Genomic DNA, 23,002 nt, shown 5'->3' on the forward strand with positions numbered 1-23,002 from the left:
AGAGGGCATTCCAAGAGCAAAGATGTGTGGCTGGGAAAAACGTAAAACATATTTTCATAGGAAAAGCAAGTAATCCAGTTTGAATAGAATGTACATTATTTGTGTTGCTATAATGGGAGATGAGTCTGGAAAGTAGATTTTGCCCATATAATATGTGCAAAGAATATTATATAGGTAATGAAGGATTGAGACTGGGAAAAATGTAGAACATATTTTCATAGGAAAAGCAAGTAATCCATCTTGAATAGAATGTGCATTATCTGTGTTGCTATAATGGGAGATGAGTATAGAAAGTAGACTTTGCCCATATAATATGTGCAAAGAATATTAAACAGGTAATGAAGGATTGAAGAGTCAATAGTAGAATAGCTACTGTTTGATTTGTCTTTGTTCCAATATGATGGACCATATGTCTGTCTAATTATGAAGTGAGACATTAGAAACCCAGTTCTAGACCAATTTGTAAAAATAACTAAAGTTGTATCTGGTGTCCTTTATATCTCTCTTGACCTGCTACCCCAGCCTCTTCCCTCTTTTTCCTGTTCTTCTCTAAATTGAGCTTGTATCCAGTCCCATTCCTGGTGAAGAATGATTGATAATGACTCGGGGGTTGGAGAGGTAGACATAATAGTTCTAAGAGGAGTGTTAGTATTTTGTCGGAGGAGTTCTCTTAAAGTAAAAGGTTTCAGAACTCCAAAGAATCATGCTATAAAGGCAGAATATGGGGCAGTAGAAAAAATGGTTGGCTGTGGAGGAAAACTGGTGTGTGTCCCTCAAATCTTACAAAGTAGAACTGCATCTACACGTGCCCCTTCTGTGGCTCACCATGGTCACTGGTTGTAAGAGTGACAATCTGACTCAGAGTGTGGATGACTCAGCACAAAACATTTCCTGTAGTGGAAATAACACAACATATAGGGCCCTAATTTTCCAGTCATGTCCTCTTCATGAGCTAAACAAGGGCTTAAGGCAGCTAGGATAGTGGAAAGATAACTGAATGAAATGCATTCTAAACCCAGATAGAAGTTTAGCTTTTCACATGTAAGAGCCATTTCTCCTCTTTAACATTATATAAGAAGGCATACATTGTGGAATGTCCCTCCCTGCAGACAGGAATGTCAACTTTGAAAGAATCCAGGCCTTCTAAATGTGTCACCTTCTATAGTTTCTGGGTGCCTGGCAGTTCAGAGATCTGTGGAGAGGTGAGAGGTGCAGATGGATGAATGATAAGGGAATTGAGGTCCTGCATCCTGGGTTAGCTCCACAAGGTGATATTCTGCCAGGAAGTTGTTCTGCTGGACAGGTGCTTCCTGTGGTGGATCCTGAGAGGGCCACTGTTTGCAGGAAGGAGACATCACATTCCGGAATGCTGCCCGGAAGCGGCAGGACAGTAGATTATAGATAATGGGGTTGACCGCTGAGCTCAGGTAGAAGAAGACACCTGGGAAGCAAGGTATCAGAAAAGGAAATGCTGAGGAGAAATCGAGTGAGAAGAGTGAGAGGGAGAAGCATACATATTTGACAAAGACCTAGAGAATCTGTGATTTTCTCTTTTGAAAGTGATAATCTATGCAAAAATCTAATTAAGAAAGCAAAATGATGTAAACAGATCAACCACCTGTGCACTTAGAAATCAAATGTAGAAAGATTAAAGAGCCTTGGAAAAATTTAGGCTGGATTGGGAGCTCTCTGAGATGTTCAGCAACTCCCTTTGGTCCCCATGTGTTTAATTAAAGAGCATGTTCTCATAACATGAACAAGAGATGCTTAAGTATCAGAGGAAGGAGAAATGTTTTCATCTCATTGGGGTTTTATTTAAATTAATAATTTGATTTGCAAGTAAAAAAGGAGGAATGGTAAATCAGTCAGGGCTTAGTCCCTGCTGAAATTTCTGGCCATGCTAAATATCTCTTCAAAGAAATAATCTCAATGTCCTTTCACTAATCTAGTCTTCCCCCTCAATGACTCCTCCTAACATATTTCGCACTTTATTTTACCATTTTTTTCCACATTGCACAATTCTATTACCCTGCTGATATACATTTTTGATATATTACCTAATCTTACTTACTTTTCAAAGGTATAAAATGAGCCTAAGATTAAGAATCAGAAGATTTAGCTTCTGTTTTTAGCCCTTACTTGTTCTGTGATTTCAGAAAACACTGGCTCTTCAATTTCCTTTTCTGTAAAATGGGAATGAAATATCTGCCTAGCCCACCTTTCTGGGTTATTGTGAGGATAAATTTGAAATACTACACATAAAAGGCCTGAGAATAGCAAAGGATATGAGACAAGTGATCAATACTCTTTCAACATGGTCATTCTCATTTATATAGTTCAGGACATTCAGACTGCCACATTGCATGGCACAGAACTGAGCAGAGAGGAAAACAGGAGAATATTTCTATGGAATGAAATAACAGTTTTCATTCTGTTATACATAACAGTATTCAATAAATAGATTCTGATTTAACTCCTATCATGTGACAGGAACTTCCAGGTACACTGGAAGGCAGAGGAAATTGTTGTTTTCCAAGACTTGGAATACTACTGTGTAGGCAAGATCTGTGCCTAAATTCAAAAATTAAAATGCAACAATACCAAATGGTATCTGATAAGAGAAAATATATGATACCAAAAATCATGCTATGGAAATTTACATAATAGCATAAACATGTGGGCTTTGATAGTCAGAAGACATTTAGAAGGGGTGATCAAATACTAGCTAAGACCTGAAATGGGAAAATCTTGATGGTCAAGAATGGTTGGCTTTCATGAGAATCTAATACTTGCTAAAGGCAATATGAGATTTCAGGGTCATAGATATTTATTCATGAATAAGAACCAATTCAATCACATGGCCATTGGAAGGAAAACCTCCTTACACCATGTTTTGTGCTGTAATCATCATTTTTACAGTTGAGGTCTTCCATGAAGTAATGCCTACAATAGTGATCTGCTATGTTTCTTTTGGGCAGAAGCATACTGAATCAGTCTTTGAATAAAATAAAAATCCAACATCTCCATGACTGTATAGTAGGTCCTCATGATAAATTGGTGTACTCAGGCAGAACCTACAAGTCCTAAGCATGATTAAGAAGAAATTTCAATTACCCAGACACTACTCACGTAACCAGACCCACTAAGTTTTACCTGACACCACATGGATGAGATTGAACACAGCAGCCAGGGATTCTGTCCACTCCTCCACAAAGCTGAAGAACAGCCGATCAACATGGAATGGGGCCCAACAGATCGCAAACACTAAGACCAAGACAACTGGAGAAGGCGTAAAAAACAGGTCAAAGTAAGGATAGGTAAACAATTCCCACACTGAGGTTAACCATTCTTTCTATCACTTTGCCAACGTCTTTGTTAAACTTCATTATGGGCAAACTCAATCCAAAAAAAGTTTCAGTTTAGAATATTTAAATGTAGGAAAGAATTGTATAGGATAAAATCCATTTTCCATATGATTGAACACAATTTCTTATACAATATGATTGTTTAATGTAGACTCCTTGTGGAACATTCCATTATAGAACATAAAGTCTGTTTCAGATAGACTGTTGGAAATGCATAAACTGGTTATGTAAATAAAATGGCTGAGTTCCAAGTAGTTCATATTCTTTGAAGTCATTGATTAATAACAAATTGTTAAATGTTCTAGAAATAACTTGAAGTTTCTCTGAATTCAATAATTTAAAATGGGGTTGGGGAGAAGAGAGAAAAAGAGCAAGCAATCATGGGCATAATATTGCATTACAAGTATCTTTTGATTGGGATGGGATATGTCTATTACTGTATAAATTGCTAGAACAGTTTTCCTTCCTTCTTTTCTTTTCTTTTTTTGCACGGGCAGGTGCTGGGAATCAAGCCCAGGCTTCTGGCATGAAAGGTGAGAATTCTGCCTGTTGAGCCACCATGGCCTGCCTTCCTTCCTTATTTTCAGCTCCCAAGATAGAGATTCATGCTACTTTAGCTTCTCTTTGGGGTGTTTAATCTCCACAAATATAAAGATGCTTTTTTTTCCTCTTCTGAAGTTTAGAACACAAACCGTGTAATGATATGATGACTGGAAGTTACCTGAAAAGGCTTTTGTAGGGGTTGGATGGAGTGGCAGGGGTATAGGTGAAACATAATTAGCCATGAGCTGATAATTTTTTAAGCTGGGGTGATGGGTTCATAGAAGTTTATTTATTTCTACTGGGGTGCATGTCTGAAGTTTTCCATAGTATAAATAAAGTACATATCTTTCCTGTTTGCATGAAGCATATTCAGAGGAAGGTATCTCTCTGTGTGAATATCTAGAATGTTCTTTAGAGCTTATACTTGAGAAAAAGTCCCTCATCTGCTTTCTATTGCCTACAATTTCCTCTAGGTAAAATTTTTGAAGAATTGAATGCATGCCCCACCAAAAGGCAAATACTTCACTGTATATTTTTTCATTGGGACTTTAATGTGAATGAGCTTCAATTATTTTATTTTTTTTTTGTGAGAATGTATGTTGATCAAGGAGAAAGGGGAGAGAGAATAAAGACATTAGGGTTTTTAATGGAGAGAGGCGGGTGTCTTCAGAGGCCCCCAAATTTCTAGGAAATTGACTATTAGAGTTGAAAAGACAAACTTCAGTGACTTTACATTTTTATCGTTCACAAATACTAAATGGTTGTAGTGAGCCTTTCATACGAATTTTAGTCTGGAGGATTCGTTCCTTCCAAACCACAGGTTGTGACTTGGAAAGTATACTATAAACCTCCTTTCCCTCATTATGCTCTCTCATAGCATTGCATCATATATTTTTATAACATTCTTTTAGAAGGCTGCAGCTCAGTGCCTGAATATTTTTAATATCTTATCTCTATATAAAAGGGTATACTGTTTTATACATAGCCATATAATGTCATGGTTGGAAAAAATACTTAGAGGTGCTTTTGGCCAGATGATCTTAACCTGGAATTAAAAGGCCCCATGGCATACATCAATGGGCTCCAAAGAGTTCAGGATCCCCTGAAGTAGAATGCAAAAGGTGTTGTGTATGTGCATTTGTGTATTTTCTAGGTAGAGAGTCCAAAGTATTCATCATGTTTTCAAAGAAACCCATGCAAAATAGGTTAAAATAGAACAGGTAAAAAAAATCACCTGCTCATTTTACAGAGGGCGAAAGTAATGCTCGAAGCTTTAGAGAGTGGGTGTGATTTACCAGACATCATACAGAGTGAATTACGATGCATGCAACTTAGTATATTGTTTTGAGGGTTGAAAATAATAGTAAACAAATAGGTCCTAGCAGCCTGAGTAAACCAAGAGAGATTGGATCATACAATTACATTTCTGGGGCATTCTGTTCCATCCCCCAGCAACACTTTCCTCAGTATCAAATGTAACTCCTTTTCTTTTACAAACAAAAACAGAATTTGGAACTTACATAGCATCTTGGTGACTGACTTTCTGGAGGGTCTCTGGATATTTGTAGTCATTTCATCTGCCTCAAGGGATTGGTCTTTCTTCAGCTGAAGGGGAAGTGGAAAGAGGAGGTAAGAAAGGAAGCAATTTTCCCTTACTGTTAAGATCTGGGATAGTTAACATTCATTTTGCAAACAGAAACTGGGTTTTCAAAAAATATGAGAATTTGTCAAAGTTTAATAGGAACTTGGAGGTGGATGTGAATCTGAAACCTGGTCTCCTAACTCAACCTGATAGATATCTGTGGCCAAGTTGCATTAACATGCAGTTCTATAGAACACTAGTCATGTAGTATGTCGATAAGTGTTCCATAAAATAAAAGTGAAATACTGGAGTAAAAAGTGTTAGATAAGCTTTTCCATTCATTCATTCACTTATTTATTCAACCAATCAATAATTATTGAGCATTTATTGTGTGGCAGTCCCTTTGCTATGTGGTAGTATCTGTGGAAGAGAAAAAAAAGATATTATTCCTGCCTCATGGAGGCTGCACTCTTCATTGTGGGTCTTACAGAGCCTTTAATATGCTAATGGACATATGAATATCCAAAGGGGATGGGGGGGTAGTTTTGGAAATAACCCCTCTATCTCGAGTCCCTGCATAATGTGACTATCCACTTATCCTATCCTTCAGACACAGTGACTGGACAATTGGGGCCAATGAGATTTCAGGTATTTACCTATACTTCTAGGAATGGAAGTGTCATTTATCTTCTACTGGGACTGCCAGAAGGAAACCCTTCTAGTTCTCTGCATTGTGTAAATGTGAGCATGTAAGTTCTGGAATTATCACAGCTGCTTTTTTTCCACCATGAAGAAAGAGGTTGGAGTCACCGATAGGCTGCTATGTAGAGCTTGAGGTTGAAATAAACATCATGGAAAACAGAGCAGAGAAACAGAAAGAAAACTAGTTCTTGGTGACAAAACATGGGTAGCTGGGTTGATCTTCTCCTATAGCCAGTTCTACCTCTGTACTTTTCAGGTTTATGCTCCCATTCATATTTATCCAGATTGAATTGCCGATTCCTCATTTGTAATATAAAAAGTACTGATGGACTGATCAAAGCCATATGGTGGAATGAAAATTCAACTTATTCTATGTAGTCCTGGGTATAGGTTAGGATAAAATGATTGAGTTATAAAGAGACAGATTCCAATTCAAGCTAAAGAAGAAATCAGTGTGGTTATGTGTAACATTAGAATGTGTAGCTCTAGGAGGCAATGAGCTTCCTGGGTTGGTTGGAATTCTGAGGCAATCATTTTGAGGAGGTATTTAAAATTCAAAAAGAATTGGAAGATGGAGATTCAAGGGTAGTTCAGTGGTAGAACTCCTGCCTGCCATGCGGGGTTCGATTCCCAGTCCATGCACATCCCAAAAAGCAAAGAAATAAGGAAAACGAACAAACAAAACCAGAAAATTCAACAAATGGTGCTGCAATAATGGGATACCTACATGGAAAAATAATGGAATATGACCCTGCCATACAGCATATAAAGAGAAGAAAAAGAAAAAGAAGAAGGAAAAAAATTAAAAAAAGAATTAGAAGAGAGAATCATTAAGGTTGCACCTAAAGTTCAACAAACCAATGTCCTGTCCCCCTGACAAGAACATAACTCATGAAAGGCAAGATGCATTAATACCATGCCAGAGGCATACTGGCGCATCCACGTGGATGAATAACAAGTGTGGTGCTCCCTCTGCTGAATATATGGCTTTCTATAAATACTGATGTCTTCACAAAGTGAAGGATTAAAACTCATCTTGAGATTTGGCTCTTAGAACTCAGAAAGGAATACGGAAAAATATTGTACAGTCATTTAAGAATGGGAGGGAGGAAACAAGGTGATAAGGTGTTATTAACATAATAGTAAAATAAAATGGTGCACATAGGTGCTTATCTCAGGATTTGGCACACAAGAAGTACTTGATAACACTCTATATTATAGTAGTTGTGATTCTAATTACTGTCCTTGAGTGAACACAAAAGACATAATAAAAACTGATTTTTAAGAATGAAATATTGTGTTATTTATTCATATTTTTGTTCCCACTCAGAACAGTTCCTGATATGGGTTACTGAGTTCCTTCTAAATATCCTCTTTCTCATGGGGCCATTCACCCACAATCAGGGCCTGCACCAAATCAAAGAAGCAGCCAGATGAATTGAAGAAAACATTGGCGTTTAAGGTCAGAGCAATGCATCAAACTACAAACCTCACTTGCTCACCTCCAGTTAAATCTACTAAAGGTATAATAATTCCATGTCAATTTTGAAAGTGTGTCATTATTACAAGATCAGTTTTTTGATTATTTTATTTTAGTCCATAATAAGGAGCAATAAGAAAGCGAGTAGTTATTACAAGATACAGTTATATGATTATTTGATTTCAGTCCATAATTAAGAATAATGAAAGAATAGTGACGTCTACTAGTCACTTCTTTGAGGGATTTAAGACTTCTCAGTGGTAATTTCTTCTCCCCAATGAACAATTTCCTTAAATCAAACATCAAACAAACAGTTCACACAATTCTTTTATGAACAAGCTTCCTTCACAGGTATAGTTTGTACTGAAAAAAATAATTGTGTCATTTAATGATTGCTAGCTTTTCAGTTTCTTTAGATTGTGGTGTCACAACTGGCTAATGATGAAAAGAGTAAAAACTCAATATTTATTCATGTTTAACATTGTTCCAACAGAATTTGAAGTAGTTGATAGAATATAATTTGAAAAGTTTATCTAGCCAATGTTAAATGCTATCTTCTTATTGGGTAATTCCATTTCCCTTCAGGTACTTAGCAAAGTAGATAATGAATTACTGGTTATTCCCACCCACCCTCAAACTTTTATTTGAAAATTCAGATTACAAAAAGATGACTAAAGAATTGTGGTTACTCTATTAGAAATGTAGGCACTTCCCCCTCTGCACCTCCGCTACTTATGTAAGTTTAAAGGGCCATGGGGATCATCAGTGTCGATGTGTCATCCTGACCAGTTGTTTATATTGGTCAAAATTATTCCACAGGTGTTCATTTTTATAGTGTGTGGGGACTTAGCTTCAGAATACCAAGATATAAACATAGCTTTTGTACCAATATCTCTGTAATGTGGGCAAGATTTCATTTATTAAAACAAAATAAAACAAAAAACCAGTTCAGCCTCATGACTGGATCTTGCTACAATTGGAACAGTCATCCTTACTAGCTCAATCATTAATGCTGCATGGAGGCGATATAAGAACCAGGTTGACCAGGTTAGAGGTTCATCAGAACTTCCTCTCAGATGGGGAGGGACTTGCCCTGGGATTGTCTCCCTTCCATCTCCATGATGTTTGAATGCTGGAAAGCAGCTCAGAGGAGACTCAGGTGCTGGAATGAGGAAGCAGAACTGAATGATTAGATTTGAGCATACTTGTGTGTTCCTTCTTTCTTCCCTGGTCCTCATGGGTCTCAAGTGTGCTGCTTTCTGAAGGTCCGGAGTCAACTCTACCTTTAGACACATGGAGAATTAAAATCTTGAACAATATAGTTAGGGTTAATTGGGTCTCTAAAATCTCTGAAGTCAAAAAGCCAATGTATCCAAGTCTCTTATTTTGAAGGTAGAGAAGCTGAAGCCCAGCAATGAAGGAAGTAATTTAATTTCTCTCATTCATTTATTGCACCTACAGTCTAGTTAGGGAGAAATAAATAAATTCAGGAACCACAAGTATAGCATTTAAAATTGTGATAAATGCAATGAAGTAAAAATCACTGGGGGTACCTACAAAATAGAGATTGTGTTATGTTCAGACAGAGTTGGTGCAGAGGATGCATGCATCCCTGAAGGATCACATGTATCCAGAGAATCAGGAAGAGCATCCTTGAGGAAGTGATAATTGAAGTATGATTTAAAATAAGAGTTAAAAAGACAAGGGGATGGTGGTAGTGTTGGGAACAGGAGAGACGTTCCGGACAAAGGGTATGGAGTGTGCAAAGGTGCTGAGGCTAATGCCAGGAATAGGGCCTACTTCTCCTGACCCCCAGTGTAGGTGTCTTCAAATTCTTGTAGGAGTGACACTGTAAGCAGATAGTTCCTTTCCTGCTGTCCTCTGGTGTCTCAGGCAATGCCCCTTACTGAGAACAAGATTGCATAAATTGCATTATACAAACAAAGCAAACCAGGGTAGTTTCTAAAACTGCTGCCTGAGATGTCACTCAGCTCCTGATAAAAAGTAGCTGTGGATACATAAAACAAAGTGAAATTCAAAGATATTGATTAGGGAAGAATGTGCGTTTCTTTCTCAAAGTCAAATATTTTCTTTGAATTGACCCAGGTTAAGTGATTATTTGATGTTGGACAAAGTAGCACTGATAAGGCCTGGATGGGGGTGTCTCTCAGGGCTCATGGTATTTGGAATTGTGCAGATGTCTTTTCACCTCAGGGAGATGGACAGGGCATCCTAAAAATATGGGTGTGAGCTAGTCTGGGGTGACTATGTCTCTGGAAATACAGGGAACTGGTCCTCCAGGAGGAGATGGACATACCTCCCTTCCTGATTAGATTTAGTAAAACCATTTGTGGCTCTAAGAATTTTTCTTCCTACCTAGATCCTGCCACTAGATGTCCAAAAGGACCACCTATGGGACACATTTCTGACATTCACCTTTCTCAGAGATGGACTGAGATGGGAGTATATTAATTTTTACATAGTGCACAATGTCAGAGCCACCTTGGAGCATACAATGTGGTGTGATGAGCCTGTTCTGTTCTCCTGTAATTTATAACTCACATCACTTCTGCTCATAGGATTTTCTTTTCTTTCATTCTTTCGTCTTCTTTTTTTTTAACGAACCACACATTATTAGAGCTAGAAAGAACCGTTTTTATTACCAAATGTGAGTTTTTCATCTATGAGTGGAAAAATGAAGGCGAGGAAAAATTACGTGGTTTGCCTAAAGGTACATTTTCTGAAAGATGTAAACCTGGCCATTTGCTATTTACCACACAGGCTGCCTTCTTAAATGAGCATGAAAAAGTCAAACTCTAGACTTTCATGTTTATGAAATTTGATGTTGAATACACCAAGAGAGGAATTATATACACTTGCTCCTATCCTTATCAAAAATAGTTTTCCAAAAGTAATTTAGACTTGGACAAAAGAAATCAGTTTGCCACCATGAGCATAGGAAAGGAACCTCTAAAGATACTCTGTTGTCTAAATAATAGTTTTCAATTAATCCCAGATATCTCTTATTCACACTTTCTTCTATTCTATCTCATGTGCTCTACTCACCTCCTGACCCCTCAATCTCCACCCACTCAAGGGGTTTCAGAGTATCTCATTCAAGTCATTTTCTGTATTTTACTGATATTTCAATCAGAGGAGTAAAAAAAAGGCACAAGGAAGGGTTTGGTTTTAAAACTATACCTGTCTTGGCCTACAAAATAGAGATTGTGTTATATTCAGACAGAGTTGGTGCAGAGGATAGTTTCAATGCAGGCAGTAGAGAGAGGCAGCAGGATATGGAAGAGTTTCTCATGGTGTAGCCACCTAGCCCAGGTCACCTGAAGTGCTTATTTAAAATACAGATGCTCCGCTCTACCTCAAACATATGGAATCACAGATTTTCTGGGATGGACGTATAAGGGGATGGTGTTGGGCAGCGTGCGTTAGAGACTGTACATTATTATCCACAGTAAATTTTCTAAGTGATTCTTAACACTTTGTGAACCATGGATATAGAGAGAAGAAAACTGGAAGATGAATTAAAAGAAATGATTTATGGTTGCGTTAACTGTCTGATTTGGGGCAAGGCCTCTGACTTCTCAACTTCCCCCTCTGAGTTCATTCCATTGTTCTCAAACCTCACTGGAAACATCTACAATTCTAAGCTTCTCTCTGAATTCTGAGCCAGTGGAAGGAGAAGGGACTCGCCCCTCGGCCAGCCGCGTGGCATACTCACTCTGAGCCCCATGAGGCAGTAGAGGACACTGATGACAGCCATCGGGAGGATGTAGAAGAGGAAGGAGGTGACCTGGATGATGAAACTGTAGACCCACATGGGCTTGACAACCGCGCAGGTGGCTGAGCCTGGCACCAAGGACCCATTGGGGAAGTAGTGGAGCTTGATGCCGTGGATGCTGGTGTTGGGCAGAGCGAAGAGGATGGAGAAGCCCCAGACAGCACCCAGGATCCTGAGGGCCCGCCGCCGGGTGCTCTCCAGCTTGGCGCGGAATGGGTGGAGGATGGCCACGTAGCGCTCCACGCTGACCGTGGTGACGCTGAGGATGGAGGCGAAGCACACGGTCTCAAAGAGGCCCGTCTTGAAGTAGCAGCCCACAGGCCCGAGCGGAAAGGGGTAGTTTTGCCACATCTCATAGACTTCCAGAGGCATCCCAAGGAGCAGGACCAGGAGGTCTGAGACAGCCAAGCTGAAGAGGTAGTAGTTGGTGGGTGTCTTCATGCTCTGGTGCCATAGAATCACCAGGCACACCAGGAAATTGCCAACGACCCCGACCACAAAAATCAGCACATACACCACCGTCATGGGGAGGAAAAGATGGCTGCGCCGGGGCCCACAGAGGAAGGCCAAGCAGTCCTCAGTGCTGTTCAGGTACTCCTTGAGTGGATCTTCCAGTTCCTGCTGGTGCATCCAGGAAACATTCTCACGTTTTTCCATCACTGAAACTAAAATCCAGAGACCTGAGCTCCCCCTCGTCTGAGACTCTTGTTCAAAGCTGAGCCAAAAAAGGAAAGAGAAAGCAGTCGGGGAAGAACAGGGTCGGTGAAGGAGGCCGGCAGAAACTGAATGCTTCAGACTGAAGGCTGGGTTGCTCAGAAGGGTAATGCCTTCTAAAGAGCCCCGACACAGGAGCCCCTCCCCTCCACAGGCTGAGGGCCAATGAGCGTGTCAGGCTGCTCAGAGCTGAGGACCTGCTGGATTGAGTGTGCTGGCTTGTGTGCAGGGAGCTGGGGAGGAGGAGGTAGAGGATGAGGAGAAGATATTTCTCTTGGATGGCAAGACAGAGCTGACACAGACGGTGACACTCTGTAGCTCAAATCAGGTGTGGGAACTCTGAGCAGAGTATATTGCAAAGTTGTAAAAGTCTGAGTGGAAATAGAAATGAAAATTTTAGGGTTATGGTAGAACAGTACTAATCTCCATTGATCCTTGTTACTTGTACAGTGTGACAAAAATGGGAGGTAAATTGATTGCTCAAGTTATCTTATTTCACTGGAAATTCAGAGCTCTCTGGGGAAAGCATGATCAATGTGACATTTTGCTTTTTTTTTTTTTTTTTAACTTTTTTATTAATTAAAAAAAATTAACAAACAAAACATTTAGATATCATTCCATTCTACATATACAAGACATTTTGCTTTTGATTTCATGAACAACAGACTCCAAAACCTAAAATGGCCCTTGCATGACATCTAGCCCTGCCTGCTATGTGACACTTTCATGATTTTTGGCAGTGTCTCACTAGAGCAAAAGGAAAGTGGGTTTCAAAATCAGATGTGCCCAAGAAATCCTGTAAGGCTTTGAGAAGTGTCTCAACCTCTCATTGTCTCATTTCATTATCTGTAAATTCAGGATTAATTAATTCTATTTTATTCAACAACTATTTCATGAAGATTCCCTATGGGTAAGGCACTACTCTAGGCATTGTAGAGTCATCAGTGAACAAGCAAGACAAGGGCCTTGCCCTTATGGAGCTTTTCTTATTGTAGAAAATTGGGAAAATGCAAAAGCACACTAATACATGAATAATAGGATTTCAGATAATTAGTATTGTGAAGGAAAATAAAGAAAGGTAAGCAGAGGCAAGGCAGGAGTGTTCTTTTAAAAAGACATTCCCAGCAAAAGCAATAGCAAGTATCAAGGCCCTGAGGCAGAAACAAGCTTGATGTGTTTCAGAAACATCTAGAAGACAAGAATGGCTGGAACTTAATGAGTGGACAGGAAAGTATGGATGATTAGATTGAAGTGGCTGGCAGAGACAAGATCATGTAGTCTGGTAGGCTGTGGTAGTAGAAGGGCTGGAGAAACATTGTTGGATGAGGGAATGTTTTGCAAGGAACAATGACTGACTTATATGGTCATTGGGAAGATTAAATAAGATTACATATATTAAAGCATTTTATATCGAAGAGACACCCAGTAAATGTTACTATCTCTTTCTCTTTTGTTTGTAAACTCAATGAAGAAACTGAAGGCTAAAGAGATAAAGTGACATATCCAAAAATATATCAATCAAGATGTGATCATTTATGTTACTATAAAAATGACCCTCATATATTAGTTGTTTAAAACAATAAATATTTATTTCTCACTAGCACTGCATATTTATTATGGATCAGCTGTAGGCTTTGCCCCATGCTGTCCTTATTTTGGAACCTAGGCTGATGGAGTGGTCACTATATGAAACTTTTTAATCATTATGGTAGAGGGAAAGAGAGCTCTGGAAGGTCTCAGCTAGGTATTATATGCTTTAGCCACATGTCACATGCCCCTTCTGCTTACAGCAGAACAGGGCTAGTCATGTGTATCCACCTAACCATAAGGGGGGTAAGAAGTTCTATTCTACTATGTGCACAGAAGAAACCAGGAGAATTTGGTGAACAGCGTTTTTGATAACTACAGACACACATAAGGTCATGTCAGAGCCAGAGCTAGAGCCCTGTCATTATGGATAAGCTTTGAAGTTGAAATCACTACTAACATTAATACATACTTCCAATGAAATAGGAAGAAAAAATTTCAAGTATTAAGGTGAAATATCTCATTGATATAAAGGTATTTAAAATCATGGTGGTAGAAAATTGCAGATTGTAAACTTGAGGCTAGGGAAGGTACTTCTTAATACATAGGGCAACAAATTAAAGATGTAAAGGCATCTATCTCATCATTATGGTGGGATAAATTGGCAAAGTCAGAGTGATGTCTAACAAGGAATGGAATAATGGACTCAGTGTATGGAGGTGGTATAGGGGTGTTAAAGAAGATGGAGTCTAGTGAAGATTTGGGTTTAAACCCTGGTTTTGCCTTTTACTAGCTGTATGACATTATTTAACTTCTGTAAGTCTCAGTTACCCCATCTGCAAAATGATTAAAACAGCAGGATATTTTTTTTTTTAGGTTGCTATGAGGGTAAATTGTTCCTGGCAAATTGCTCAATATATATTATTCAAAATAATACAGTACTTTAAATAAGTATTTAATAATGAGTTGTATACTATGATAGTGATAATTTAATAATGAGAATGTTTATTTTATTGAGGTGAAAAACACTATTGCAAGATTTAAAAGCTGGGGAATTGTATTTTGAGCTGCTAATATGAAAACGTCTTCTCAGTTTTATTTAATTGTCAGTACTGTTAAGCAAGTCAAACAGTTGCTAAGAAGATATATAAAGCTTTTTGTCTTTGTTAATTGGTGTCTATTCGTCAGTTCACCTGGACTGTATCTATACTTTCTAATCATGTCCAGATAGTGAGAATGATGAGGGTCTCAATATCCTGTGGGTAATATTGATGCAGGCAGGCATACTTTGCTTGAAGAAGACTCAGAGAGTAGAGTAGGAGAGAGGAAGAGAGTAGGGCATGAGGGTTACTTTCAAATAATTGACAATATGACACAAGGAAGGCAGATTAGACCTGCTTTGGATGACACCTGTGATGGTTTGAAGCTGTTTTGTACCTTAGAAGATCATGTTCTTAAAGCTAATCCATTCTTGTGGCTGTAACCTTTTGATTAGGTTACTTCAGCTTAGGCATGCCCCATATGGGTCTTACTGGGGTCCTTTACAAGAGCCTGAAATAGAAAGATAACACAGAAGCTGAGCGACAAGGACCTGAACAGTAGCTCAGAAAGAAAGTCACAGACTGAACAGCCAGAAGCTAAAAGCAATGAAACCTGGGAGAGAAGTACCAGCAGATGTCACCATGTGCCTTACCATGTGACAGAGGAGCCCAGGATCATCAGTACCTCATCTTCGGGGAGTAAGCATCTTCTGTTGATGTCCTTATTTGGATATTTTCATATCCTCAGAACTGCAGGCCTGTAAATTAACAGACTCCCATTGTAAAAGCCAACCAAATTCTGGTATATTGCATTTCACCAATTTTAGCAAAATAAAACAGTACCCAAAGACAGAGGGAAAACTAATGTATAGAAACCTTGGAGAGACACATAGCTTTCCCACTCGAAGAAGCCCTTTCTACTATTTGGAGCTGCTGGAAAATTAAGTTGAAAGCTCATTTTTGGTTATTGGTTTTTAAGAGGCTTCCGAGAACTAAGATGTCTCCCACCACCTTGGATATTGTAGGCCAAGGGTTATGTGTCATATTGTATTGTGCAATGCAGAATATCAAGTGTTTCCCCAAGATGGTGGTTGCCATCATCATTCTCAAGGACATTAAGAATATACCCTCCATGGGGACTGAATCGCTTTCCTAGCCTGCCTCCTCCTTGTAAAAGATTGTAAAAGATTAGGGGTGTTAGGGGTGCATCCAATGCTGGTCAGAGTCATTTGTAGTCTTTTCGTCTTTAGCAGTATACCTCTCTTAGTAACTTAGTTGGCTCCTTATTCTAGTTGAACTAGCATCATATACGAATCACAGTACACAAAGTTTTTTCTCAGCCTACTTTTAAGATTTGCTATATATTTTTTCTCCTTTCTCAAAAGAGATTCTATGACAATCTCTTTCTAGATTTAATTATGATATATTGGATAAAAGTAGTTTCCATGAACAGTTATATACTTGCTTTCTTTTCCAAGTGTCCTTTCATCCTATTGAAAGGGTTTGCCACCTCCTAAACCAGGCCATCATTCTGAGACACAGTAATAAACTCAGGTTTTAGAAATGATTTTAATATGAATTCCATGTCCTTGATTTTATCCATGCCACAAGGCTGAATTGTAGTTGACTATTTTTTTTTTTTTTTTTTTTTTTACATAGGCAGGCACCGGAAATTGAACCCGGGTCTCTGGCATGGCAGGCGAGAATTCTACTGCTGAGCCACCATTGCACTGCCCTGTAGTTGACTCTTATTGTGCAAAACATTTTTCAATTTTTTAATCTTACTATTTAGAATTGAGAAGGAGTCGCCTCTTTGAAACCTATGAGTCCTTGAATCTCTGTACTCTCTCTAATCGTTTTCATTTATGCTTGTAAACTGGCTGTTTTTATTTCTGATAGCATCTCTTATAAAATCATTGCAAACATAGTCAACAGCTACTACAACTCAGTTTAAAATCTTTCCCTGAGGCTCATTAGTTACATAATTTGCAGGCAACAATTATACTCCATGGTTTGCCTCTGTGGATGCTTCTAGTCTCTAATAACAGTTTTCTCATTGCCTGCCATCTGGCCTCTAGACCACTGCCATGCATTTTAGAGTTTTTGTTATAGTACGGCCCCATTTCTATGTCAAGTTTTGACTCAGTGAGTTGGACCAGATTATTCCGATGTGACAAACAATCCTAAACTCTCAGTGACTTGAAGCAACAATGGATAATTTCTTTTTTATGCCATGTGTTGATTGTGGTTTGAGAATTTGGGGAAGGGAAGTTTTGAATTATATTGTCTTCATGGAAATGAATATGGAAAATTCTACAACCTAAACACAGTAATAAAACTCCTGTGAGGACATGACTGTGGAGTTGTTTATTGCTCACTCTCATTCTTCTGAGGGAATTCTCCCATCCCGTTAGCATCTGGGCAATGAGGCATTTTAGTTCTTGGCGATGAGGACATACTCAGTGAATGAATAATAAATAAAGAGGCATTGAAGCAAATTGATTGACTATAAGAAATCACAGTTGTTGAGGAAATAATTGGGAAGGCGACCATCTTATAATAAAATGCTTGTTTTATAGATGCTAAAAATTTAAACGCATTTCTCAGAGACCTTTGTTAGTAGAAACAGAATCTTGGTTCAGGGGCACAATATTCCTAATTCCTAACTTTGGCATTCTAGTGGGTCAAGAAATGCTATATGACTTTGGATAATATCGTTCAAAGTATAGTGTCTAGATCAAGAAAGGTTACCTTCAGTTCTATTATATACTAGTTAGGCCAAGATTATTAGCTCCAGTTTTTTTTTTTTTAAATTTTTTTTTTATTAATCAAAAAAAAGAAAAGAAATTAACACAACATTTAGAAATCATTCCATTCTACACATGCACTCAGTAATTCTTAGTATCATCACATAGATGTATGATCATCATTTCTTAGTACATTTGCATCGATTTAGGAAAAGAACTAGCAAAACAGCAGAAAAAGATATAGAATGTTAATATAGAGAAGAGAATTAAGATAATAATACTAATAAAAATATATATATATATATAAAAAGGAAAAAGAAAAAAACAAAAGATACAAACAAACAAACAAACAAAAAATGATATTTCAGGTGCAGCTTCATTCAGTGTTCCAACATAGTTACATTACACTTAGGTATTATTGTGCTGTCCATTTTTGAGTTTTTGTATCTAGTCCTGTTGCACAGTCTGTATCCCTTCAGCTCCAATTACCCATTATCTTACCCTGTTTCTAACTCCTGCTGGTCTCTGTTACCAATGATATATTCCAAGCTGATTCTCGAATGTCGGTTCACATCAGTGGGACCATACAGTATTTGTCCTTTAGTTTTTGGCTAGACTCACTCAGCATAATGTTCTCTAGGTCCATCCATGTTATTACATGCTTCATAAGTTTAGTCTGTCTTAAAGCTGCATAATATTCCATCATAGGTATACGCCACAGTTTGTTTAGCCACTCGTCTGTTGATGGACATTTTGGCTGTTTCCATCTCTTTGCAGTTGTAGATAATGCTGCTATAAACACTGGTGTGCAAATGTCCGTCTGTGTCTTTGCCCTTAAGTCCTTTGAGTAGATACCTAGCAGTGGTATTGCTGGGTCGTAATCCATTCTGCCATTCTATGTCTTTTGATTGGGAAATTCAGTCCATTAACTTTTAGTGTTATTACTGTTTGGATAATATTTTCCTCTACCATTTTGCCTTTTGTATTATATATATCATATCTGATTTTCCTTCTTTCTACACTTTACTCCATACCTCTCTCTTCTGTCTTTTCGTATCTGACTCTAGTGCTCCCTTTAGTATTTCTTGCAGAGCTGGTCTCTTGGTCACAAATTCTCTCAGTGACTTTTTGTCTATAAATGTTTTAATTTCTCCTTCATTTTTGAAGGACAATTTTGCTGGATATAGAAGTCTTGGTTGGCAGTTTTTCTCTTTTAGTAATTTAAATATATCATCCCACTGTCTTCTAGCTTCCATGGTTTCTGCTGAGAAATCTACACATAGTTTTATTGGGTTCCCCTTGTATGTGACAGATTGTTTTTCTCTTGCTGCTTTCAAGATCCTCTCTTTCTCTTTGACCTCTGACATTCTAACTAGTAAGTGTCTTGGAGAACGCCTATTTGGGTCTATTCTCTTTGGGGTGCGCTGCACTTCTTGGATCTGTAAATTTAGGTCTTTCATAAGAGTTGGGAAATTTTCAGTGATAATTTCTTCCATTAGTTTTTCTCCTCCTTTTCCCTTCTCTTCTCCTTCTGGGACACCCACAACACGTATATTTGTGCGCTTCATATTGTCATTCAGTTCCCTGATCCCCTGCTCAAGTTTTTCCATTCTTTTCCCTATAGTTTCTGTTTCTTTTTGGAATTCAGATGTTCCATCCTCCAGTTCACTAATTGTAGCTTCTGTCTCTTTAGATCTACCATTGTAGGTATCCATTGTTTTTTCCATTTTTTCTTCTTTGTCCTTCACTCCCATAAGTTCTGTGATTTGTTTTTTCAGATTTTCTATTTCTTCTTTTTGTTCAGCCCATGTCTTCTTCATGTCCTCCCTCAATTTATTGATTTGGTTTTTGAAGAGTTTTTCCATTTCTGTTCGTATATTCAGCATTAGTTGTCTCAGCTCCTGTATCTCATTTGAACTATTGGTTTGTTCCTTTGACTGGGCCATATCTTCAATTTTCCGAGCGTCATCCATTATTTTCTGCTGGTGTCTGGGCATTTGATCAGATTTCCCTGGGTGTGGGACCCGGCTGGTTGAAAGGTTTTTCTGTGGAATCTCTGGGCTCTGTTTTTCTTTTCCTGCCCAGTAGGTGGCGCTCGTGGCGCTCGTCTGTCTGCGGGGCCCACCAGTAAAAGATGCTGTGGCTCCTTTAACTTGCCAATCCGAACCTCGCAGTCGGCCGGGGAAACCGTGTGTGGAGGGTGTTCGCCGGCCGCCGCGGCTTGGGGGAGTGCCGGTCCAAATTGCCCAGCTGGCCCGAGATGCCAAGCGTGGTGGGAGGGCCCCGCTATCCAACGTTCCCAGTCAGACCGGGGAGCCACGTGCGTGGAGGGGACCCCAGTCGCCAGCCGCCGCGGCCGGGAAAACGCACGCTCCTCGGGTATCTCACCGCAGCGGATTCTCCCTGCCCGTTCAGCCGTTCCAGAATGGGTACGCTGTCTTTTTGGTCTCTGTCGTGGCTCCAGGAGCTGTTTCATATTGTTTCTGTTTCTTTAGTTGCTTTTCTGGAGGAGGAACTAAGACCCGCGCGTCTTACTAAGCCGCCATCTTCTCCAGAAGTCTAAATTCCCCTTTTTAAAAGCCATTCCGTTTCTGGTATATTGCATTCCAGCAGCTAGCAAACTAGAACAGACCTGTATGTGTGTCCATTAGGGCATCCCTCGCCCTGGCACTCTGGAGTCCTAGGCCTGGGCGTGCTCCTCCATGCTCTGCCTTGCAAACACAGCAGGAGTGGGAACAATTCCTCTGTCTGCCTCAGCCACCCGCCGGAAGCCTTAGCTCCAGTTTTGAGTCCTGCATTTAGAGAGGGACTTGGAAAAAGGCTGTCATATTCTATTGAGGGCAAATGGGATGGTAAAAGAAGTTGGAGTTATTTTTCCTATTAAAGAGAAAGTTTGAGTAAGATATAATCACTGCCTTCAACTATTTAAAATATAGTTTTGTAATTTATATATATTTTATTTAATAGAAGAAGAATTTAATTCATTCTAAATCACTTTGCAGAATAAGGAACAATAGGAGATTAACATAAGGAGGAATATTTTGAGCATTTGGGGAAGACTGAACTAAATATGGTCCATCCATACCAATGAAGGCACTCAGTCAAGACTGATTGGCCATTTGCCAATGATATTTTAATAGGGGTCTCATATTAGCTGACCTTTGTGGTCCCTTCTAACAGTAATATTTTGTTGGATATATCGTTCTGCCAATTCAGTATCTCTTCTTGGGTGTTCCATGGGCATTTCAAAATTAACAAGTCTAAAGCTGAGTTCATGCATCATCTTCCCTCTAAAGCTGCTCCTCTTTTATGTTCCCTGATCAATGATGGCACCATCATGTGCTTAGTTGCCCAAAATAGAAAGCTGTGTATCATATTGATCCCTCTCTCCCCTTTTCCCCTCTCATCTTACTAATATACAAGTTTTGTCCATTATATCTTCAAAATATTTATTTAATCCATGCACTGTTCTCCATCCTCACCATCACTTTCCATTCCTAGCCACCAATACCTCTCAACTGAACTACTAACTGGCTCCCCACTCCTACTTTGGTCCCTCCAAGCCACATTTTATCCATAACTACAGTAATCTTACTAAAATGCTAATATCATCATATCTGTCCTTCAATTTGAGTCTTCAAAGGCCCCCAGTTGCCTAAGGATAAAGTCCAAACTTTATTAATATAATTTGAATTAGAAGGCCCTTCATATGTGTGTCTATCTTTTTTGTAGCCTCAGTTCTCATCAACTTTCTTTTATACCTCATGCTCCTGCCAAGCTATGCTCAAAGATAGATGGGCTTCTGTGTACGTTGTTCCCTCTGCCTAGGATGGTCTTCTCTCCATCTCCTTTCACCTTGTTAGCACAGGGTAGACATTCAGAATTTAGTTTATCCACCACATTTTATGAGAAGACATTCCATACCTCTATACTGACTCAGGTATCTCTCTTATGTGCTCCTCTCATACCTTTTAATTGTATGATTAAAAAAAATCTTAATATTTTGTAGCAATGGTCAGCAACCTATAGCCAATGGGCCAAATTTGGCCTGTGTCTTATTTTGGTAAATTGTTATTAGAACACAGACAGTTGCATTTGTTACATCTTATCGATGGCTTCTTTTGTGCTACAGTGGCAGACCTGAGAAGTTGCGACAGAGATCACATGGTGCACAAAGCCTAAAATGCTTAATATTTGACTCTTTAAAGAAAAAGCTGACTCCTGATTTATAGTATTAATCTTACCTATGTATCCCAGACGACAAGGTCTGGGATCTGTCCATGGTAGTATCTTCAATATGTAGCATGATGCTTTGGACAGACTAGACACTCAACAGATACTTACTGAATTAATAAATGGCTTTGTGGTACCATCTGGCTCTAAGCATGAGTTTACTCATCACTAAATTTAGAGGATTACACATGATGGCCAGCTCTTAAAACACTAATATTCCATAATATTGGTGGCATTTAACTAATCAAATTTCTTGCCATGATTAATGATAATTCCTCCTCCCTTGATGATCTGCTTTGTTCTTTATTTACAAAGTCCAGTGGGTCCACACTCTGGTAGATTTATAGGACAGGGAAGGGAGGAAGCCCTTGATTTAGATTAATTTTTGCAGATGCCTCTATAGAGTCACAATTGTTCAGACAGTCAACAGGAGTTTCTGTGGCAGAAGATGCCATGTAGCCAAGAAGAGAACCATGGTTGGCCTTGATTACTTCTGGACACTTTGAGGAAATAAAGTCAGTGTCAGCTCTAGGATTTCAATGACTTCTTAAAAATCAGGAACAGCTAATGACTAGAGATGCATGAACCACCAACTGATGAAAGATTTAGAAATTACATCTTTATGAAGTGGGATACCTGAGCCACATCCAGATTATATAGAGTTTTCTCTTCAGATTGGAATGTGATTCAGCTTAAGTCAGTACCTGACTATGTGGCAAGAGTTAAAAGCATATAAAAGTCTCATTGGCTAAATTTCCCTTCCCTATGTCATAAAAATCTTATGATTCCTTTAAGTTGCTCATTCCCCTGAGGGAAAATATCATAGCAGCAGCAGTGGCAGCAGGCCATCTCCATGATAAAGTACTCACATGTGCAGGAATTGAGCTGAGTACTTTACTTCAATTCTCTAATTTAACCCTTAAGACAACTCAATGAGGAGACATTTCTGTTGCCCTTCCCCCTTTTACAGATGCAAAAAGCCAGTCTTAGAGAAGCTTAATACCTCATGATGTCACATAGTTCATTAGCATTAGCCAGGACTCACACCTGATCCTAGATTGTCTAATTGCAAAGCCTTTGCAATGTATTAAGACTCATAATCACCATGTGACAAATTCTATTATTTTTTCATACAAACTACTTAAGCTACGAATTTCAGAGGTATCTATCTAAACAAGGTATTCCTAAAAAACATAATATACTCACCCAAGGGTTAGTCCACAGCTGACCATGAGCGCAATTTCAGGATTCACATTTTAAGGGTCTACTTTAT

General features: G+C 38.9%; 1 protein-coding gene and 1 long non-coding RNA gene across 2 annotated transcripts in view; one reads left to right on the plus strand and one right to left on the minus strand.

Annotated features, from left to right (window-relative positions):
* The window catches only part of LOC143664535 (uncharacterized), a 101,743-nt gene that overhangs the window by 50,145 nt on the left and 28,596 nt on the right, over positions 1-23,002 (plus strand). The window lies entirely within an intron of this gene.
* Positions 967-12,182, minus strand: NMUR2 (neuromedin U receptor 2). Its single transcript, XM_077138078.1, has 4 exons — positions 11,409-12,182; positions 5,429-5,513; positions 3,154-3,279; positions 967-1,441 (listed from the first exon to the last, which is right to left on the minus strand). The coding sequence occupies exons 1-4, from the start codon at positions 12,123-12,125 to the stop codon at positions 1,185-1,187; spliced, it is 1,185 nt and encodes a 394-aa protein (XP_076994193.1). The 5' UTR covers positions 12,126-12,182; the 3' UTR covers positions 967-1,184.

This window comes from Tamandua tetradactyla, chromosome 20 (genome assembly GCF_023851605.1).
Source record: "Tamandua tetradactyla isolate mTamTet1 chromosome 20, mTamTet1.pri, whole genome shotgun sequence".
Classification (NCBI taxonomy): domain Eukaryota; kingdom Metazoa; phylum Chordata; class Mammalia; order Pilosa; family Myrmecophagidae; genus Tamandua; species Tamandua tetradactyla.

What these genes read in the sequence shown, in the direction of transcription:
- NMUR2 (XM_077138078.1), bottom strand. Translation starts at nt 12,125, where the DNA reads ATGGAAAAACGTGAGAATGTTTCCTGGATGCACCAGCAGGAACTGGAA. An exon ending in ACTGCCTCATGGGGCTCAGA is followed by an intron (nt 5,514 to 11,408) that starts GTGAGTATGCCA and finishes CTTCCCCTTCAG; the next exon opens with CTGAAGAAAGACCAATCCCT. An exon ending in TCTCATCCATGTGGTGTCAG is followed by an intron (nt 1,442 to 3,153) that starts GTAAAACTTAGT and finishes CTTGCTTCCCAG; the next exon opens with GTGTCTTCTTCTACCTGAGC.